Here is a 20,736-nt window from a genome sequence, read left to right on the forward strand (position 1 = left end):
CTTATTCCTCACATTCCTGAAGTGCACTGAGATCTCTGGTCCTGTGCGCGCGCGTGTGCGCGTGAGCACACACACGTGTCTATGTATATATATATGTCTGTGTGTATGTATACATATACGTATATGTCTGTGTATGTGTATATGTGTATATATGTGTATATATACATAATTTTTTTTCCCTCTGCCTGAAACACTTCCTCTCCAACCCCACCAATCTCTACTGGCTAACTCTTACTTATCATTCTGGTCTCAGCTGAAAGGTCACTTGCACAAGAAAGCCTCTCTTAACCACTTAGAATTGGGTAGGGGCCCTAACTAGGAGCTCCCACAGCAAGTTTTACATGGCCCCTTATGACTTTCACAAAACTTTAGTTGTTTTTTTTAAGTTTACTTATTTATTTAAGTAATCTCTGCACCCAATGTGGGGCTTGAACTCATGACCCTGAGACCAAGAGTTGCTTGCTCTTCCAACGGAGTCAGCCAGGTGCCCTGACTTTCAGGAAACTTTAAAGATTATTTTCTGACTTCCGAGGAAGTCTGTGAGCTCTGCTAAGGCAGATGCCTGTATCTGTTTTGTTGATCATTGTACCTTCAATGCCTTGTATTGTGCCTGGCACAAAGTAACTTCTCTGTACCTCAGTTTCCTCACCTGTAAAACAAGAATGAGAGAACCGAACTCATTGTTTGCATTTTGTTAAATAACCATTTTCTTACAACTCACATTTTATGGAACAGAAATTTGGACAGGGCTCAGCTGGGCAAGTCTTCTATCCCATGTGGCATTGGCTAGGGTCACTTAGTGATAATTCAGTGGGCAGGTGAGGTGGACTGGTCTGGAGAGCTTCACTTGCATATCTGACGCCTTGATGGGGATGATTGAAATGCTGGGATCAGCTGGAGCTGTCAGCCAGAGTGTCAACACGAAACTTCTCAAGATAGTGAGACTTTTATGTGGCTGCTCAGAGCTACCAGAGTGTTCCAAAAAGCCTGAGCAGAAGTTGCAAGGCCTAGCTTCAAAACGTCCAGAATCTCCATAGGGTTTTTGAGAATTAATTAATAAATACGTAAAGTACTTAGAACAGCATCTAACTCATAAGTGCCATTAGGTATTAATTATTCTTTTTCAAAGTTTATTTAAGTAATCTCTACACCCAACCTGGGGCTGGACCTCATGACCTGGAGATCAACAGTCACATGCTCTCCGATTGAGCCAGTCAGGCACCCAGGTAGTAATACTTCTTAAAGGGATGCAGAAACGAATAAGAAGTATCCCTTTCTCAATGACTGATATGCACTTCCTCTCATAGTATATACTTGTTGCCAAACTCAGTCTTCTTACTTTCCTTCAATCTGACCTTTTCCCTACATATGCTCCCTCACCTTCAGTGAAACTGTCTAGCTCTAAGTGGCTGCAGACTTGTAGTATATCAATATTTAACAGTCACATTCCTTTTTTGTTAATAGGATATCTACATTAATTTCCACTATGTCACTAAAGTTCATCCTAACTCTCAATCGGGTAACTCCGCTTCTTGTGAACCCAAATCGAGAATCGAACTTTGCTGGTAGTCGCTGTCATGACAAGGCCACTTCAGCAAGACTAGAGGCGGCCTTCGTTTCCGTCACCGACTTCCAACTTCAGTAGAAAATCAAATCGCACTGGGCTCCACTCGTAAACTACTCATGCAGTCTCACCAAAAAAAGTGCCACTCTAGCACAGCCTCTGCTCCATCTCTATGATACTGTCCCTGTTTCCTGGTGTTGCATGATGGGAGAAATAGTCTACTTTCCGTGAGCGGTGCGCAGGGAATGGTGAAGGTCAGAACTTCATTTCCCGGCGTGCGTCGCGGCGGACGCTCAGCCCACAGGCCGGAGGCCGGTTCCGGTTACATCAGCGTGGGACTCACGGCGAAATGAGACTCTTCGTGAGCGAGGGCGCCCCGGGGAGCTTGCCGGTGCTGGCCGCCGCGGGCCGGGCCCAGGGCAGAGAGGAGCTGCTTATCAGTACCGTAGGCCCCGAAGGTAGTCGGGGTGGCTGGTGCTGGTGGGCGGTGGATGAGGGGGTCGGAACCGAAACACGCCCGACACCCCTCCAGCAGTTGTCTTCTCCAGACCTCCACCCCTCACCACGCGCTCCCGTCCACCTCCTGTCCCATTATCCTTGGCCAGCCCGTCCCTCTTCTCCCGGTCACATCTGTCATTAGTCACTTCCCTTAATTTCGGTATACTCCTTATCTCACCTCTAGTCTCCTCCCCCTTCATCTTCCAGTACCCAGTGCTCCTCAAGTGAACCTGTGCCCTATTCCAACTTTCTTCCACGCTTATCAGGCATCCCCCATCCCCGACACTCTCTAGTTACTCGCCACAACCCCCCAGGCACCCCTTTTTCGTTCTTAGGAAATCTTGCTCTTGTCTCCCAAAATACGCAGACAACACACGGACTCCTTCGGTTTACCTCCTCTTCCCAGCCATCTGTTTGGGCGACTCTTAAAAGCGGTTTTCTTGTCACTTCTCCCAGTTCTCTTAATTTTGTTCTTGCGCTTTTCTCTTAGATCGTTCTCACTTACTCTCCGTGGTTCCAGTGTTGGGCTAAAGCACTGTCCCAATACCACTACCCCTCTGCAATGCCCATCTGTTGCCTCCAGCTGGCGGTCCCAGCTGAACACCTGCTGGTCTGTCCAGCTCGTTCTGGACCCACCCCCTTTTAGTGGTCCTATCCAGAAATCTTTACCGTGCCTTTTTTCCTGAACAATGTGAAGTTGTCCATCTAAGTTGACCGAGGTTTTTGTTTGTTTCTTGTTTTTTCCTCTCATTTTCCTTTTCTGCATCAGAGTGTGTGGTCCCGTTCCTGACCCGGCCGAAGGTCCCTGTCTTACAACTGGATAGTGGCAACTACCTCTTCTCCACTAGTGCAATCTGCCGGTCAGTATTGGTCCTCAAGGCAGGGAGGTAGCTGAATAAAATCAGGGCTTACTGTCCCCTGTGTGACTTTATTTGCCACCACTGTTTCACTGTGGGGTGAGAAATGGGCTAGACAATTGGGCCTTTCTAGTTCTACCTTCCATTGCTCTCTCTCTGGGCAGATACTTCTTTTTGTTATCGGGCTGGGAGCAAGATGACCTCACCAACCAGTGGCTGGAATGGGAAGCTACAGAACTGCAGGTGGGACTGAGATATGGGGGGTGGCAGGCAGACGCTTGCTCTTCACGGCCATCCTGACCTGTGGCTCCCACATTTTAGCCAGCCTTGTCTGCGGCCCTGTACTATTTGGTGGTCCAAGGCAAGAAGGGGGAAGATGTTCTTGGTCCGATCCGGAGAGCCCTGACATACATCGACCACAACTTGAGCCGTCGGAGCTGTCCTTTCCTGGCTGGGGTGAGTTCAGCTTTGAGATAGGGATCAGGGAAAGCTGTAGGATGAAAGAACTAAGAAGGAAGGCTGTGTTCAGAGTGCAAAACCCAGCACTGCCACTTATTAGCAGCGTAACCTTGAAAAATCACCATACTCTCTAATCCTCAATTTTTTTCATCTTTGAAATGGGGTAATATTAGTAGCCACCTCAATGGATTATTGTGAGGATTAAGTGAGGTAGCTTAAAGTGCTTAACAGAGTGCTTGACGTGTAGTCACAAAGTGTTTAGGAAACATTAGACGTTATTGTATACGTTGGGAAGAAACTGAGTATTTTACCTGTGGCCTTTTTTCTTTTCTTGACAAAGGAGACAGAATCTCTAGCCGACATTGTTTTGTGGGGAGCGCTATACCCATTACTTCAAGACCCGGCCTACCTTCCTGGTGAGAACTGTGCATATCACTTCATGCCCAGGCCCAACCCAGGAAGTTGGTGTAGGGATTCCAGAATGGGCAATAAAATATTGAGGAACCACTTTGAGGCGTAGCTTGACAGGGCAGCCATGGCAGAAAGATGGCTGCGGGAACTGGGGAAGATAACTGGAGAACCTTCGTGAAGAGAGGGAGGGGGTCCACTCTTGCTTGCCCATTCCAGGTCATGCCGATGGATTCCCTTTTTTCTCCCATCCCCACAGAAGAGTTGGGTGCCCTGCACAGCTGGTTCCAGACACTGAGTTCTCAGGAACCATGTCAGAGAGCTGCGGAGATGGTGCTGAAGCAGCAGGGTGTTCTCGCCCTCCGGCCCTACCTCCAAAAGCAGCCCCACCCCAGCTCCTTTGAGGGGAGGGCTGTCAGCAATGAGCCTGAGGTTTGGAACAGAGCAATGGGGTCCCCACAGAGCCTCAGTACCTGGGGGTGGAGGTGGCTTGGAGAGGGACTTTGAGTATGGCTGTTACCTCTTGCAGTTGTTGGAGAGCAAGGAAAGAGTTTCTTTAGTCTTTGGGCCCTCTCAAGAGGGGTTGTATCCACTCTTCACAGGAGGAAGAACTGGCTACTCTGTCTGAGGAGGAGATCGCCATGGCTGTGAGTGCTTGGGAGCAGGGCCTGGGAAGCATACCCCCACTTCGGCCACAGCAGAATCCTGTGTGAGTAGGCACAGATGAGTGGGGCATGGTTTCTTTCTTACCTTTTTTTTTTAAATGTTTATTTTTGAGAGAGAGGGAGAGACAGTATGAGTGGCGGAGGGGCAGAGAGAGAAAGGGAGACACAGAATCTGAAGCAGGCTCCAGGCTCTGAGCTGTCAGCCCAGAGCCCGATGTGGGGCTCAAGCTCACGGACCACGAGATCATGACCTGAGCTGAAGTCTAGCGCTTAACCGACAGAGCCACCCAGGCACCCCTAGTGGGGCTTGGTTTCTTAAATGGAAATCATTAATAGAGCCACTATCTGCTTGCCAGGTCCCCTTTGCTGACTTCTTTAATGTTCGTCTTTTCCTTTAGTGTTTTGTACCTTTCACTGCACTGATCCAGTCACCAGTTACATAATAGAGTGCAACCCCCTGTCCCCCACCCCTGCCGAGGATAGAGCCACCGTCATACTTACCTGCATGTCTGCTACAGTAGTAAGCACACTCATAATGTGAGATAAGTCACACTGACACGGGAGGAGCAGCACACCGTGTGCTACAAAGTGCTTAGGGGCTAGGAATACAAGGATGACTGGGTGGAAGGCAATTGTCTTGAAGGAAGACTTCTCTGAAGGAGTTGATTTTAAGTGGAATTTCAGAGAAAATTATGGTATTCAGATAGGAAGCAAAGTCAATGACTGCAGGAGAAATCAGGGATCTTTTTTAAGGAAATGAGCTGTAAGATATTCTGGAAAGTAGTGGGAACCTCTAACTGGATGTGTATATCAGCAGCTGGGAAGAAAGTGTGAGGTTAACCAGAGGACTCATTTGAGTCTTTGTTAATATTAGAAACTATGGGAATCCTAGGGGCGCCTGGCTGGCTCAGTCAGTAGAGCATTCAACTCTTGATCTCAGGGTTGTGAGTTCAAGCCCCATGTTGGGCCTGGAGCCTACTTAAAAAAGAACAAAAAAAAAAAAAAAAAAAAGAAACCATGGAAATCCTGAGCTCTCAGGATGCCCAAGGTTGAAGGACACGGTAAAAGGTGGGAGCCAGGAAGTAATAGGTTGAGAATGGTTGGAAAGGTGAAAGGAGCCCTGGCAAGAGGTCGGTGCCGAGGAGGGGGTGGGTACAGGATGCGTGCAGCTGAGCTCTCAGGTGATGAAGCATAAAAAGGAAGAGTGGATTGAGTGACTTCAGACAGCAGATTAAGTACCGTGACTAGGCATGCGCCTGAGATCGTGGAGGGGGAGGGTGGCTGTGAAGAGGGTAGCTGATGCCTGCTGGTTTGAGTAGGGCCACAAGGAAATAACTGACATGGGTTAGGGAGGGGAGAGCCAGGGGTATAGGAGAACTTGGGAAGACATGAAGATGAGGTGGCAGTCCTGTGAGCATTTCAGGCAGTGACTAGAGGTAATGCTTCCATAACACCTGGGTAGAAGAGGAACGGGTAGTGCTGGGAGGGGATGCTTGGGTGGCATCGAAGTCTGAGGAGAGTGGTGGTTGACAGAGCCAGGAAGAGTTTTGTTAATACCCAGGAAGTTGGAGCCTGAGAATGAGCTGATGGAAGAGAAGCATTTACGACAGTAAAGGGGACAGAGGTCAGTAGGAATGCAGCTCCTTAAGAGCAGTGCCTGGGCTTGCTCACTGTGGCAGGGCCCTACTTGCAACTGTAGGGGGTCTTGTGGCTTTTGGGGGCATTCATGACCCTGTGGTTTCATGTGAAGAAAGACTTCAGGTGTACCTGAGTCTGTGACAATAGAACAGATGTGTGTGGGTGTTGCGTGCACTGTTGGTCTCTCTTGACCCTTGCTTCTCCCCCACGGACTGTTCTTTTCCTCTTTCCCTACCAGGTTGCCTGTGGCTGGGGAAAGGAATGTGCTCATCACCAGCGCCCTCCCTTATGTCAACAATGTCCCCCACCTTGGAAACATCATTGGTTGCGTGCTCAGTGCTGATGTCTTTGCCAGGTGGAGCCAGCTGCAGGGGAAGACTTCCTGAGGGAGCAGTGGCCCAAAGGAATAGAATGTCTCAAGGGTGGCGGGGATCCTGGGAACACGGGAGGGTCTGGCACGGGGCCCCTGTAATCACCATATCCCCTTCCAGGTACTCCCGCCTCCGCCAGTGGAACACTCTCTATCTGTGTGGGACAGATGAGTATGGTACAGCGACAGAGACCAAGGCTATGGAGGAGGGCCTGACCCCCCAGGAGATCTGTGACAAGTACCACGCCATCCATGCCAACATCTACCGCTGGTTTAATATCTCGTTTGATATTTTTGGACGTACCACCACTCCACAGCAGACCAAGTAAGTTTCCTGTAATCAGGCAGAAATAGCGGGTGGATACTGGGTTGGGGGAAATTAGAATATCCTGGAGATGGAAGGAACCAGAAGTGTTGGTTAGGCATCCTAATTAAACTCAGGATCTGAATATTGCCCTCAAATGTATCCCAAGCATGGGGATTCAGTGGTTGCAGAAGCCTGACCAGGGGCTGAAGAAGAAGCCAAAGATGGGAAGAGATAGGACTTAGGCTCAAAGGAAGTATTTGCCTTCCCGCTGCCGCCTCCCTGCTCTTCCCTGAGTGCTGTGGAGTTTTAGGACAGTCCCTCCCACTCCTGTGTTGATTTATAGCAAATACACGCATTCTTCCCCTGCCTGGTATTCATCCTTATAAAAACTGTATAGTAGCCTGACAGTTTGATAGCGTTCAGCAGTTTAATAGTTGGACCAATTAATTTTGATTTTAGGACATATTGAAAAAGAGTACAGTCCTGTCCTTTTAGAGATTTTTGTTAGCAAAGAGCACAGAACTGTTAAGTTTGTATTTGACAAACGTAAGTTCTAAGGTGTTGAGGGAAGGGATTGTGTGGAGAGTAAGGGATATGTATGAGGGGTCCGGGCTTATCCAGTAAAACTCCTAAAATTGACTAGATGGCCTTGGCCTTGAGGGGCCTTCTGCCTGATTTTTCGGCACTGGGACTGACTTGGGGTCTGGGTGCAGTTACAGGAGGGAGGGGTGCGCCACTTCCTCTGACTTCCTCTGATCCGGCCCTCCCCTGTCCCTGATTCACTTTGGCAGAATCACGCAGGACATCTTCCAGCGGTTGTTGACCCGAGGTTTTGTGTTCCAAGATACCATGGAGCAGCTGCGGTGTGAGCACTGCGCCCGCTTCCTGGCTGACCGCTTTGTGGAAGGTGTGTGTCCCTTCTGTGGCTATGAGGAGGCCCGGGGTGACCAGTGTGACAAGTGTGGCAAGCTCATCAATGCCATTGAACTCAAGGTGAGAGGAGGGTCTCGTGGAAGCGCAGAAGGAGACCATCTGTATTATTCAGGGACTCCCAGGCTTGTCCCATTCAGAATTGTTATTTTAGCATTCAGGACCTGTCACCAGTGTCTCTTTTTACCCTATCTCATTGTTTTGGTTCATTGGACATTTACTGAGCATTTACTGTGTGCTTAGCATTGTGCTAGGGAAGAGACAGGATGAGTGTTTGCTTCCGAACCTTTGCTCCTGCTTTACATCATCCAATCTGCATTCGTTTAGTTCTTTCTCTCTTCTGTAAACACATTTCTTTTTTTCCGTGTTTACTCATGTGTTAATTTATTCATTTATTTATACAACACCTGTGTTTTAAGCCCTTGTGATAGGGTGGTCCCTGGGAACCACTGCAGATGTAGCACTGAGTAAGACAGATCTTCATGTAGTGCAGGGAGGAGACCAGCCTTAAGGACAAGAATGTATGTACACGATAAACTGCCAGGAAGATGTGACAGTGGCCAGGTGATCAGAGAAGGCCTCTCAGAGAAGGGAACACTCCTGAACTGAGAGTTTGAAGAATGAGAAGGAGCAAGCTGGGCGATGAGGGGTTGAGAGTGGTCCAGGCAGAAGGAGCAGGAAATGCAAAGGCATAAGGCAGCAGGCAGCTGAAAAGGCAGAATGGAGAAGGCGAGTGTAGCTGTAGCACAGTGACAGGGACGGGCGATTGAGGGGAGGTCAGAGAGGTCAGCAGTGACCAGATTACCAGGGCCCGGTAAGCCATTGTGGGAGCTGAATGGTAGGCTGCCCTGTGGAAAACTGATGGGAGGGAAGCAAGAAAGAAAGTGGGGAGACCATTTGGGAGGCCAGAATGGTAGCTCAGAAACGAGATGATGGTAGATTGGTTTAGGTGAATAACAGCAGAAACGGGGAGAAGAAAAGGATTCAAGATAGGTTTTGGAGGTAGACTACTGGATAGATGAATTCCGGGTGAGGGGAAGTCAAGAAAACTATGACGTGTAAGCTTTTGGCTCAAGGCAGCTTGGGTAGACAGTAGTACCATCTACGGACGTGGGCAGGCTTGGTTGAAGGGCAGGGGTTCTGCTGTAGTGCAGTGATACTGTTGTGTGGGCTCAGTTTGCGGTGCCTGTTAGATGCCCACGCAGAGTGTTGGGTAGGCGGCTGGAGGTAGCCATGTAGAGCTCAGGACAGAGGTCCTGAGAAAGTTCCAATGGCTCACCTTCAGAAGCCCAGATCAGGGCGCTTAGCTGGCTCAGTTGGTAAAACATGCAAAGTCTCAGGGTCATGAGTTCAAGCCCCACGTTGGGAATGGAGCCTCCTCAGACAAGAAGAGATTGAAAAGCCCAGATCTAACCTCACGGGGAAGCTTTCATCGATTACTCCCACCTGACTAGTCCTCTAGTCATCACTCTCCACTGTTTGCATAGTTAGTTTGTGCCGTGAAAGTAAGTATCTTGACGTTTTGCTTCAGAGAGGTCTGTACTCCCTAACTTGATTGTAACTTCCTCAGGGAGAGAACTGTGTGTCTGTTCCCCTTCCTCCCCTCACACAGCTGCACACAGCACAGTGCTCTCTACCTAGCCTGTGCTCAGAGAATGTGTTTTTCTCTCTCTTTTTAAAAAGATCTTATTTTTAAATAATCTGTACACCCAATGTGGGGCTTGATCTCACAACCCTGAGATCAAGGGTTGCATGCTTTGCTGACTGAGCCAGGCAGGTGCCCCTGCTTTTTCCTGTTCTTTGGAGCGATAGGACAGAGTCGTGAAACTCTCAGTAACAAATGTTATGCTGTGGCTGTGTGGACTTGAGTCTTCAAGTTCTCAGAAGACCCAAGTAAGCATGGAGCTAAGCGAGATGGCAGACTGGGGAGCTCATCCCTCTGTGCCTCTCGCCTCGCCTGCACAGCTCCCCCTGGCCTGCAGCCCTGATCCTGGCTATTCCACCTTGTGTCACCCCTTCCCTTCACTTTCCCTTCACAGAAGCCTCAGTGTAAAGTCTGCCGGTCGTGCCCTGTGGTGAAATCCTCTCAGCACCTGTTCCTGGACCTGCCTAAGGTAAGTGGGCCTTTCCCTCAAGCTAGTCTGCACAGCGACTTCGGCCCCCTCGGCCTCAGCCACAAATCTGTACCAGACCACTCTCAAATGTTTTTTATTTTTTAAATTTTTTTTGTTTTTATTAAAAAAATTTTTTTAATGTTAATTTATTTGTGTGTGTGAGAGAGAGAGAGAGAAAGAAAACACAAGTGGGGAAGGGGCAGAGAGAGAGGAAGACACAGCATCTGAAGCAGGCTCCAGGCTCTGAGCGGTCAGCACAGAGCCCACTGCGAGGCTCACACTCACAAATTGTGAGATCGTGACCTGAGCTGAAATCGGATACTTAACCAACTGAGCCACCCAGTGCCCCACAAATGTTTTTAATTTCCATTTTAAAAATATATAAGCTTGGGGCACCTGAGTGGCCAGGGAGTCAAGCATCCAATTCTTGATTTTGGATCACATCATGATTTCATAGTTCATGAGATTGAGCCCCACTTTGGGTTCTGTGCTGCTTGGAGTTCTCTCTCTCCTTTTTTCTCTGTCCCTCCTCCATTTGGGCACACACGCTCTCTCAAAATAAATAAGTAAACTTAAAAAACAAATGTGTGGGGGTATTGTAAAGAGAATGTAACAGATTAAAGGGAACAAGGTGAAGGCCCAAGGCCCAGGCTCTTTGGCCAGAGGTACTGACTACGGCTCATTTTCCTTGGTGTCCGGAGATAGCGTATGCATGTGAAAGTATTTGCCTGTCTTTTTTTTCTTAATATAAATTAGGTCATGGCATTCATATTGTTCTACAGCCTGCTTTTTTTTTTTTTTTAACTTTGTGATGTGTCTTGACCAATTTTCCACATTAGATCTGCCTCCTTTTTTAACTTTGGAAGTAATTTCAATCTTGCAAAAAGAGCTTCAAGAATAAATAGTTGCTAGATAAAAAACCCAGGTACTCATATCCACGTTCACTAGTTTAAATTTTGCTCTATTTTAGCATATTCTCTCTCTCTACACATACACATACATACATGTATGTTCTTATTCTTAACTAATTGTGTTTCCTAAGAAAAGACAGTCTTGCCTAACCATAATAAACAACTTCAAGGAATTTAACATTGATATAGTTGTCTAATCTCCTATCCATATTTCAGTTTTGTCAGTTATCCCAATAATGTCCTTTATAGCATTATTTTTCCTTTAGTATGGAATCTAGCTCAGGATCATGTATTCCATTTAGGTTTTCTATGTCTTTGTTTTCCTTTCATCTAAAACAGCTCCTCAGCCTTGCATCTTTTATGACATTAACAGTTGTTCTTTTAAAAAAAATTTTAACGTTCTTTCAACATTTGAGAGGGAGAGAGAGAGTGTGAGCTGGGGAGGGGAAGAGAGAGAGAGCAGACACAGAATCCGAAAGAGGCTCCAGGCCCTGAGTTGTCAGCACAGAGCCAGACGCCGGACTTGAACCCACGAACCATGAGATCATGACCTGAGTTAAGGTCAGACACTTACCTGACTGAGCCACCCAGGCGCCCCTGACATTAACAGTTTTTAAGATTACAGTCTCTGATCACCCCCCACCCCAAATAGGCTATTCCTTATTTTTGGATTTGGCTATTTTGTCATGATTAAATAAATTCAGGTTCTGCGTCCTCAGTTGGAATACTACATAAATGATATTGTGTCCTTTCCAGAGGCACCTGATAGCCATTTCCCCCTTATTGGCAATGTTGATTTTTGTCTAGTCAAGGTGTTACTCAGTGTCTCCTCTGTACAATTAGCATTTTTCCCCTTGCAGCTTATAAGCAGTCTGTGGGAGTATACACAAAGTTGTTTTCCTTTTGCCTTCACTAGCAAAGTGTGTACCTATTTCCGCATAGCCTCACCAATAGAATGTATCGTCAGGCTTCAGAAGCTATGGTATTTATGTGGGTAAATTACATAAGCCATCCCCTCCAACAGATTTATCTCTCTCTTTCTGCTTATAAAAGTGAAGTAAGGGGCACCTGGGTGGCTCAGTCGGTTAAGTGTCTGACTTCGGCTCAGGTCACGATCTCATGTTTCGTGGGTTTGGGCCCCACATCGGGCTCTGTGCTGGATGGATCAGAGCCTGGAGCCTGTTTTGGATTCTATGTCTCTCTCTCTCACTGTCGCTCTGACTCTTTAAAAAAAAAAAAAAAAAGTGAAGTAAGCTTGATTCTAAAATTTCAGGTAGAAATATGGTACAAAACTAGATGTGTTCCCCGTAATTTCATCTGAGAATAAAACCACTGATACACATTTTCCTTCAGAATTTTGTCTGAGCTTCTGTATGTTGTTACTTATTTTTATTATGATAGGATTATATATTATCGTTTTGCGGTTTGCTTAATTTAATATATCTTAGAGATCTTTACACGTCAGCGTGTGCAGATCTAACTCACTCTTTAATGGCCTTATAAGTATTTCATTGTATTGATACACCATATTTCCATAACTCTACTGAACCATGGGTGTTAGTTTCAATTTTTTTTTGCTATGATGAACAGTTTACTTTTTTATATACATATCCATGCACTTATGTGTATTTCTATTGAAATAGTTCCTAGCAGTGGAATTGCTATGTCAAAGTCATGAGTCCTTTAATAGTATATTGCCGGACTACTCCAGAGAGGTTGTACGTGTTTATCCTCATGTGAACCATGTAGGAGACTGTCCTAAATCAGCCCTCTGACTTTCTCTGCCATCTCAGCTGGAAAAACGACTGGAGGAATGGTTGGGGAAGACATTGCCTGGTAGTGACTGGACACCCAATGCCCGGTTCATCATTCGTTCTTGGCTTCGAGATGGCCTCAAGCCCCGCTGCATAACTCGAGACCTCAAATGGGGAACCCCTGTACCCTTAGAAGGTTTTGAGGACAAGGTAACAACCCTGTGCTTTATTCATATGTCATATTATTCTGCCTTGGGGTTGAGACCCTGGGCTAGCAGAATAGACTGTTGATTATGTCTTGCTTCAGTCAGAGACTGGGTTCGTGAGGTTTTGCCAGTGTTCGTTCATCCTAGTGTATCTTTCTCCTCCTGGCCCTCCAGGTATTCTATGTTTGGTTTGATGCCACTATTGGCTACGTGTCCATCACAGCCAATTATACAGACCAGTGGGAGAGATGGTGGAAGAACCCAGAACAGGTGGGCAGCTCTTGGTTAGCCTGTCTATGGGGAGGGTGCGTGCATATGTGTGTTGAGGTGGTTAGGATTGGGTATGTGTTCTTTCTTGGGCCTTTGAAGACAGTCTCAGGAGGTTTGTCTCCCAACTATATTTTGTAGGTGAACCTGTATCAGTTCATGGCCAAAGACAATGTTCCCTTCCACGGCTTAGTCTTTCCTTGTTCAGCCTTGGGAGCTGAGGACAACTATACCTTGGTCAGCCACCTCATTGCTACAGGTACCCTGGAAAACTGAAGATGGGGAAGTTCCTAAGGAATGAGGACTGAGGCAGTATTTAGAAGAACATCTTGGAGAGGTGCTAGATCTTGAGTTAGGAGTTGAGATGAAATAGGAATAACTAGAACATGAGAACTCAACCCAGAAGAAAGCAGAAATCTAAAGCTAAAATTTTGTAGTGGGTAGAAGCAAAGGGGAAAAAGAGTAGAACGGAGAGGAAGAGATTCCCAAGTTCTGTGCAGGCCAGCTACTCAAGAAGTGTTACTGGTCACCCACAGTTGAGGTTGAAGGAGAGGGGAGAAGAGTTAGTGGGTCAGAGAGGGAAAGGTGTGATTTGAACAGATGGTTCTCATTCTCCTCTGTCCAGAGTACCTGAATTATGAGGATGGGAAGTTCTCCAAGAGCCGGGGTGTGGGAGTGTTTGGTGACATGGCCCAGGACACAGGGATCCCTGCTGACATCTGGCGCTTCTATCTGCTCTCCATTCGGCCTGAGGGCCAGGACAGTGCCTTCTCCTGGACCGACATGTTGCTCAAGAATAATTCTGAACTGCTTAACAACCTGGGCAACTTCATCAACAGGTGGGACTTAGTGGGGGGTGGTCAGAGTCAGATGAGCTGGGGATGGGGTGGGATGGTGGCTAGCTCTGCTCCACTAGGTAGGAGACATGGGAGAGATGAGGATGCAGGGAAGGCAGTCATGAATGAGCAGGAGCTGTGAAGGATGGGGAAGACAATGAAGAAAGTGGGTTTCTATTCATTGGGACCCGATCCTCCAAAATGGTAGGGTATGTATGCTTGGGTAAAGTCAGTTGTAGAGATGTGATTTAGCCAAGTTGGTCACAAAGTGAACTTTTACAAATTGTTTTCTCATTAATGTTTTTATAAAATTGGAAATGTGTTCTTTCCCAACAAAAAAGTTTACTTACAGACCATTGGAAAAGTTTGGCTGAAGAAGGGGGTTATTTTAGGGTAGGGGTAGGAGATGTTTACCGTACTCTTTGGGGGTTTTGTTACTTTAGGCTCACAGTCCGTTATTGGTCTCTGTCTCAGCTATTCTGCAATCTAAAGTATATTCTGTGGCTACACATCCTTTCAGAATTGGTTGTCAGCTGCATTTCACAGATAGCCTCTACTAGAGTATTGGATAGCAAGTAACATACTTCAACTTGATCATTCTCAATATTGATTTCTTAAAAAGAAAATGAAGTTGCTTGACTTTATCAGGTTTCTTATTCTTAGGGGAGAGAAGACAAGAAATGAATTTTTTTTTTCTTTGAGAGGGGGAGAGCATGAGCATGAGCAGGGGAGGGGCAGAAGGAGAGAGAGAATCTTAAGCAGTTTCCACATCGATCACAGACCCCAAAGTAGGGCTCGATCTCCCAACTGTGAGATTATGGCCTGGGTTGAAATCAAGAGATGGACACCTAATTGAGCCACCCAGGTACTCCAAGGAATGAATAAAATTAATGAATTAATTTTTTGCCTTCCAGCTTGAGAGAGTCAGGAGGTATCAATTCTGAGAGAATGGAGAATTAGGCAAATCAGGTCAAATTTCTATAAGGACACTGGCCAGTAATTCCCCTTTTCTCTTCCCCTTCTGTACTCCCATGAAGAGCTGGAATGTTTGTGTCTAAGTTTTTTGGGGGCTGTGTGCCTGAGATGGTGCTTACTTCTGATGACCAGCGCCTGCTGGCCCACGTCACCCTGGAGCTCCAGCACTATCACCAGCTGCTAGAGAAGGTTCGGTAAGTAACCTGCCCCTCTGTCTCAGCTCAGTCATCTACAGGCATGTTGAGAGTCCCATACTGGCTCCTCTGGGACTTTCCACTTCTGTTTGCCTCCTCCCTTCCCAGGATCCGGGAGGCCTTACGCAGTATCCTCACCATCTCTCGCCATGGCAACCAATATATTCAGGTGAATGAGCCTTGGAAGCGGATTAAAGGCAGCGAGGCTGACAGGTAAGTTTGGCTGCAGGAATAAAGTGGCAGTAGGCTGTGTCCTTCTGGAAATTCTGACTAATCTCTCTTCTTCCCTAGGCAGCGAGCAGGGACAGTGACAGGCTTGGCAGTGAACATAGCCGCCTTGCTGTCCGTCATGCTCCAGCCTTACATGCCCACGGTTAGTGCCACTATCCAGGCCCAGCTGCAGCTTCCAGCTCCAGCTTGCAGTGTCCTGCTCACAAGCTTCCCATGTACCTTACCCGCAGGACACCAGATTGGCACGGTAGGTCCCTCAGGGCTAGAGCCAGCCAGCCTCTTAAAACCCCTACCTTTGCTATACAGCCTTTGGGGAGACCTCAGAGAACTTTGGACATAGGACTCTCACAGCTGTTCTCCGAACCCCTTCCCCACTCCTCCCTACTCTGTACGCAGGTTTGTTTCTCATATAAAGTCCTTGGTATTAGCTCGCAAGCTCTGTGTTGTCTGTAGCCCATGTATCATCATTGTTCTTCATGCCAGAACCCAGTACTTGGCATGTAAAATTAATTGGTATATGGTAGATGTAATGAGATGTTTGAAGAAATGCCACGGTCACCTACTCTCCGCAGTGCTAACAGGCAGGGATAAAGTAAATTCACCTCTAAACCCTGTGTCAACCCAGCATCCTTAGTTTAAATACTCTTGGACCTTACTAATACTTTGGGCTTTCCTAGTGAATGCCAGTGCTGTTTCTGGATTCTTTACTGAAGTCAGCAAGTATATGCTCATTTGTTTCTTCTAAAAATTTAGAGTTCCTGAATGTCAGTGACTGGGATTAGAGAGGCCCCTCTCTCTAGTCTGGTAGAGTTTATATGTAATCAGTGAATGTTTATGGACCTCTTTCTTCACAGGTCAGTCCCTTATTCCAAAAATTGGAAAATGACCAGATTGAAAGTTTGAGGCAGCGCTTTGGCGGGGGCCAGGTGAGAAAGCTAAAGACTGTGCTGTCACCCATCAAGAGCCATGGTGTCCTCTCCTTGGTGTCCCCGAGTAATCCTCACTCGTTACTCTTTCCACCTTTTGGCCCTGCTGCTTCCTTACTTATAGTTTTTCTTTCCTGTCTTAGCTGGAAGAGTCCTTGGAGTTAAAGGTAATCCCATTCCCCCTGAGATATTCTATAAAGCTTGAGGTCGAGGGGTATTTATGGAGCAGGTGAGAGCTTTGTTGTTGTTCTCCAGGCAAAAGCAACCCCCACGCCAGTGGTTGTAGAGGCTACGGCAACAGCTGGACCACAGCAGATACAAGTGCTAATGGATGAAGTGACAAAACAGGTACATAGCCTAAACACTGCGGGAGACTGGACAAGCGGGATCCCAAATCGGTTCTTTCTGGCCTCACTGTTGTTCTTCCCTCACCTGCTCTGCTCTTAGGGCAACATTGTGCGAGAACTAAAAGCACAAAAAGCAGACAAGAACCAGGTTGCTGCAGAGGTGGCTAAACTCTTGGATCTGAAGAAGCAGTTGGCTCTAGCTGAGGGCAAACCCCTTGAAACCCCAAAAGGCAAGAAGAAAAAGTGAACGTGAGACCTGGCTCATAGGAAGTCACTTTAATGGATATGGACAGTAATAAATAAATGTACAATCTCTATATACATGCTGAGACCCTTTCCTGTTTTCTCCCCCAAGCTTTCCCCTTACTAAACAGATGGGGTCAAGGGTCACATCATTGGCACTGGTGAGAAGATGGTCAGCAGCCACTTCCCGAAAGGTAGGTAGTGGCTGGCCCAAGGGGGAAGTGATGGTCCCAACTGTTCATGTTTGGTGCAGATTAACCATTCGGTCAATCAGAGCTCGGCGAGTCGCCTCCACTTCCCTGGTCAGGCGCTCGATTTCCTGCTTGAGCCGTTCGTTCTCTTCAGCAAGCTGTGTCACTTTTCTCTCGTTCTCTTGTTCTTTCTCCTTCATGCGTTGCTTTCCAGCTCCAGCTGGGGACTGGCCACTCTGTTTCCGTTTCCTGGGTCGTCCTTGGTCTTCCTCTTCTTCCTCCTGAGCCAGGGAGCTCTGACTGGAATCCGGAGAGTGAGGGCTCTGGGAGGTGTTCGTGACCTCTGCTGGTCCTGGCTCCTCAGTCAGCCAAGCCAGAGAGGCAGGGTCAAGTGTGGTGAAAGTTTTTGATTCTTCCTTCAAGGGAATGAGGAAAGGTAGAGTAAATATTAGTTAAGATGGGAAGGGCAAGACCTCCCCCTCCTCAGCTTTAGGCCTGGCATTCTCACCTCCTTGTTTCCAGGGGGTAAAACGTAGGTACTCCCATTTTCATCTGAGGACAGCACCTCCTGCAGGTCCTCATACCAGGCTTCCAGCTCCCAGCTGGACAGTGTCCCGAAGGAAAAAGGCAGTGACTCTGCTGCCATCTCTGCAGTTCGATCAAGCTCTGGAAGAGTACAGATTCAGGATGTGGGGGTCAGGTGGGAGTGGGAGAAGCTCCACTTAGCAGTCAAACAGTCTATACCAGCCCCAGGCTGGCAAACTGGCTCGCTACCTGTTCTTGGAACCTAACTATATCCACTTATTTACATACTGTTATGGCTGTTTCTATGCTACAACAGTGGAAACCTCGACATTCAAAATATTTACTGTTTGGCCCTTTAAAATTTAGCAATTGGTCTATATACTAGCATTCCTTCCTTGCTTTTGCCCAGCATATGAAGAAGCCAAGGGTCTGGAGAATATATTCTTAGGTGATCCTAGTAAAAGTCCTCCACCTCCCTGAGGGAACTGGTTGGTAGTTTCCAGGGGCAATTATCAGACCATCTGTGTTCTTTTCTCCTCCTGTGTGGGGAGTCCTTTGGGTGAGTCTAACCTTGATGGGGACTGAGGTTTGGTAGGACAAACCAGTTCTCTTTGTTGGGACTGAATGCTCACTCAGCCAGCTTTCAATTAGGACATGCTCTAAGAATAGTGATTTGGTCACCTGGTTAGGGGAAGGCCAGGAGGATGGATTTAGCCTGTCAGCAAAAGTGCTCAGATTCAAACCCTTCTCTCCTGTCTTCTCTAGGTGCTTTCATAACTTGTTAGGGCTCCCAGTACAGTGACCCTAAGCAGCACCTCTTAAGAACTGGTTTTGGGATAGGATTGGTTAAGTTTACCTGCTCTCAGGTGTGGTGATGTATGAAGATACACTTCCTCCTGGAACACTGTAGGGATCAAAGACAGATGTTAGCCATTTTTTGGAAGGGAGAGAGGTAGCTTCTTTTATCTCCAGCCTCCTATTGGTCTTTCCTCACTTCTTATAGGGTATAATCAAAGGTCCCTGCAGCCATTCCAAGGACAGAAGAGAGCCGGGCCTTTATTTTTAGTGGCTGATGTTTGTAGTCCTGATTACATAATAGAAAAGTCATGGCCAACTCTACTTTGTCTAAATTCAAGGCAGGCCTCAAACCTCCCAGGGTAAGGACTGGACTACAGGGAAGGGAACAAATCAAGTGATATTTTCCTAGTTCCATTCCCACACTGACATCCTTCAAATGCACCTTTCCAGTCTGAACCTTTCCTGAGATCTCCAACTGTGCCATTTAACTGCTTACCTGAATCTCTGCTTTTGGATGTCTAAAAGACATCTCAGGCTTCCTATGTCCAAAGACAGATTCCTGCTTATTTTTTCCTTCCATGGTCTTCCCCATCTCAGTAAATGGCATCTCTACTTGCTTAAGCCAAAACCCTTAGAATTGTCCTTGATTCCTCTCTCACACCCCACAATTCAAACCACTGGTAAATTTTTTTTAAATCATTCTTCAAAAACCCAGAATCTAAATATTTCTCACCAACTCCATTGTTTCCAATCCAGATCAAGTTACTGTTATCTCTGTTGGATTACTGCAGGGCTCCCAGTTTCTGTTCTTGCGACCCCTCCCCAAGTCTGTTCACTACAGGCAGCCAGAGTGAACCCTTTAAAACTTAGGTCAGGTGCTGGGTTCTGCTCAAAACTCTCCAGTGACTTCCAATTTCATGACTATTAGCGGATAAGGTGCTTAAAAATGGCTTAAAAGGGCCCCCCCCCCCAATCTGTTCCTTCCCTGCCCTGGAGTTCTCATTGACCATTCTCCCTCTTGCTCACTCTAGTTCAGCCAGCTAACTTCTGTTCCACAAAGAGACTGCATCCTCCCATTTTAGGAAAAGCTCTCCTTCCACATATATATATGGCTTACTGCCTTGCCTCTTTTTAGATCTTAAATTTAAATATCACTTCAGTGAGAGAATCCCTAACCACCTAATGTAAAACTGTAACCCCTCCACCCTGAGCATTCTCTACCCTTCCATGCTTTACTTTTCTCATTGGCACGTAACATGTTTATGGTGTGCCTTTTCCCGCTGAAGTATCAGCTCTGAGAGAGCAGAGATTTTTTTTTTTCTTGTTCATGGGTATATCGGGGCACAAAATGCATGGTATGTAGTAGGTATGTGTTAAGTATTTGCTAGGAATGGATGGATACATTCTTCCCAATCTCTCTCAGAGGGAAGGGAGGAGGAAGCCCAGAGGCAGAACAGCAGCTGCCTATCCCTGGGGACTGGAGATGCAATATCACCCAGAGTGTTTCTCTTCAGGGCTGTCCTCCCTGGGGAACCCTCCTTGCCTTCCAGTGTGTGGGCTGCAGCTTTCATCAGCAGTGGAGCCCAGGCCAGAGGGCTGCAGAGCCAAACAGGGGGCTGGCCTGATGCAATGGTTACACAAAGATTAGTTGGAGACAGGACAGGAGAAAGAGGCAGGGACGAATCTCAGGGGAAAGACAGTACACTGGGGAGATCCCAAATGGCTTCCCACACTTAAGAGGTCCAGAATGCTCTCTTGTGCAGGAGGCCCAGAGACTTCTGGGGGACTGTGAAAACCCATCTCCAATCCCTGTCCATCAGCACCCCTCCTCCCAAAAGTGTTATCAGTTTCCTTAAGGTTCAGTTTTCTGTTAGGATGCGGAATGGCTGTCCTGTGGATCCAGGAGCGCCTGCTACCGACGCGGCCACTCTGGCCCTGAGACGCTGGGGCTGAGACGGGATTGGCGGTAGGGCAGGGGTAGTGCCGCTGACGGTAAGGCGGGAGGAGAAGCGTGAGCCATGGTCACCCAGGCGTCTCAGCGTGGGGGAGTGTCCTGCTGCCTCGCCTCCCACCGTACGGGCCTAACGAGGAGGCCTGGGGTCAGCAACCTAAGAGAATAAATCTCCCAAGGGCATCTGGACCCCTCCGCCCATCAGCATAGAGCAGGGCCCACGCTCCGGGCAGGGGTGGGGTGACGTTATATTCCGAAGAAAGAGAGGATTCTCCCTATCCCTTCCTCGGACTGTCACCAGCTTCATCGAGGAGGGGGTGGGGCCACATCCTGAAAGCAAATGTCTGACTTGGAGGGGACAAATGGTGTTTCCGAAGATCGAAGGATAAAAGGTAGGTAAGGGATCAGTACTCGCCTCTCTCCTCAGGTTCCGGCTCTGATTTTGGCTTTGCTGCTGCCACCCGCTCATCTTCAACATGGTCTGCTCTGTGCCTTAGACTCAAGCCTCTGACCTCGGTAGCTGGCAGCACTGATCTTTTAATAAAGCCTTGCCCTCCTCTCAGGGGCGGGT

General features: G+C 47.5%; 2 protein-coding genes across 3 annotated transcripts; one reads left to right on the forward strand and one right to left on the reverse strand.

Annotated features, from left to right (window-relative positions):
• The first annotated feature begins 1,877 nt into the window (after nt 1–1,877).
• Nucleotides 1,878–16,778, forward strand: MARS1 (methionyl-tRNA synthetase 1). 2 transcript variants are annotated; one of them, XM_039256169.1, is made up of 22 exons: nt 1,878–2,022; nt 2,832–2,922; nt 3,084–3,162; nt 3,241–3,375; nt 3,719–3,794; nt 4,046–4,218; nt 4,389–4,495; nt 6,328–6,444; nt 6,581–6,784; nt 7,558–7,759; nt 9,736–9,810; nt 12,515–12,685; nt 12,856–12,951; nt 13,090–13,207; nt 13,574–13,787; nt 14,822–14,953; nt 15,062–15,166; nt 15,245–15,431; nt 16,039–16,110; nt 16,254–16,277; nt 16,366–16,458; nt 16,558–16,778. In XM_039256169.1, exons 1-22 carry the CDS (start codon nt 1,914–1,916, stop codon nt 16,702–16,704), a joined length of 2,727 nt encoding a protein of 908 aa, XP_039112100.1. In that variant the 5' UTR covers nt 1,878–1,913; the 3' UTR covers nt 16,705–16,778. The 2 variants fall into 2 exon arrangements, with proteins under 2 accessions (XP_039112100.1, XP_039112101.1); XM_039256170.1 differs by lacking the exon at nt 16,254–16,277 and having other exon boundaries at nt 1,879–2,022.
• On the reverse strand, nt 16,719–20,693 carry DDIT3 (DNA damage inducible transcript 3). Its single transcript, XM_039256171.1, has 4 exons — nt 20,581–20,693; nt 18,273–18,320; nt 17,400–17,557; nt 16,719–17,307 (listed from the first exon to the last, which is right to left on the reverse strand). Exons 3-4 carry the CDS (start codon nt 17,535–17,537, stop codon nt 16,939–16,941), a joined length of 507 nt encoding a protein of 168 aa, XP_039112102.1. The 5' UTR covers nt 17,538–17,557; nt 18,273–18,320; nt 20,581–20,693; the 3' UTR covers nt 16,719–16,938.
• Nucleotides 20,694–20,736: the final 43 nt, after the last annotated feature.

This window comes from Hyaena hyaena, unplaced genomic scaffold (assembly GCF_003009895.1).
Source record: "Hyaena hyaena isolate Hyena2069 unplaced genomic scaffold, ASM300989v1 scaffold_560, whole genome shotgun sequence".
In the NCBI taxonomy this organism is placed as follows: Eukaryota; Metazoa; Chordata; class Mammalia; order Carnivora; family Hyaenidae; genus Hyaena; species Hyaena hyaena.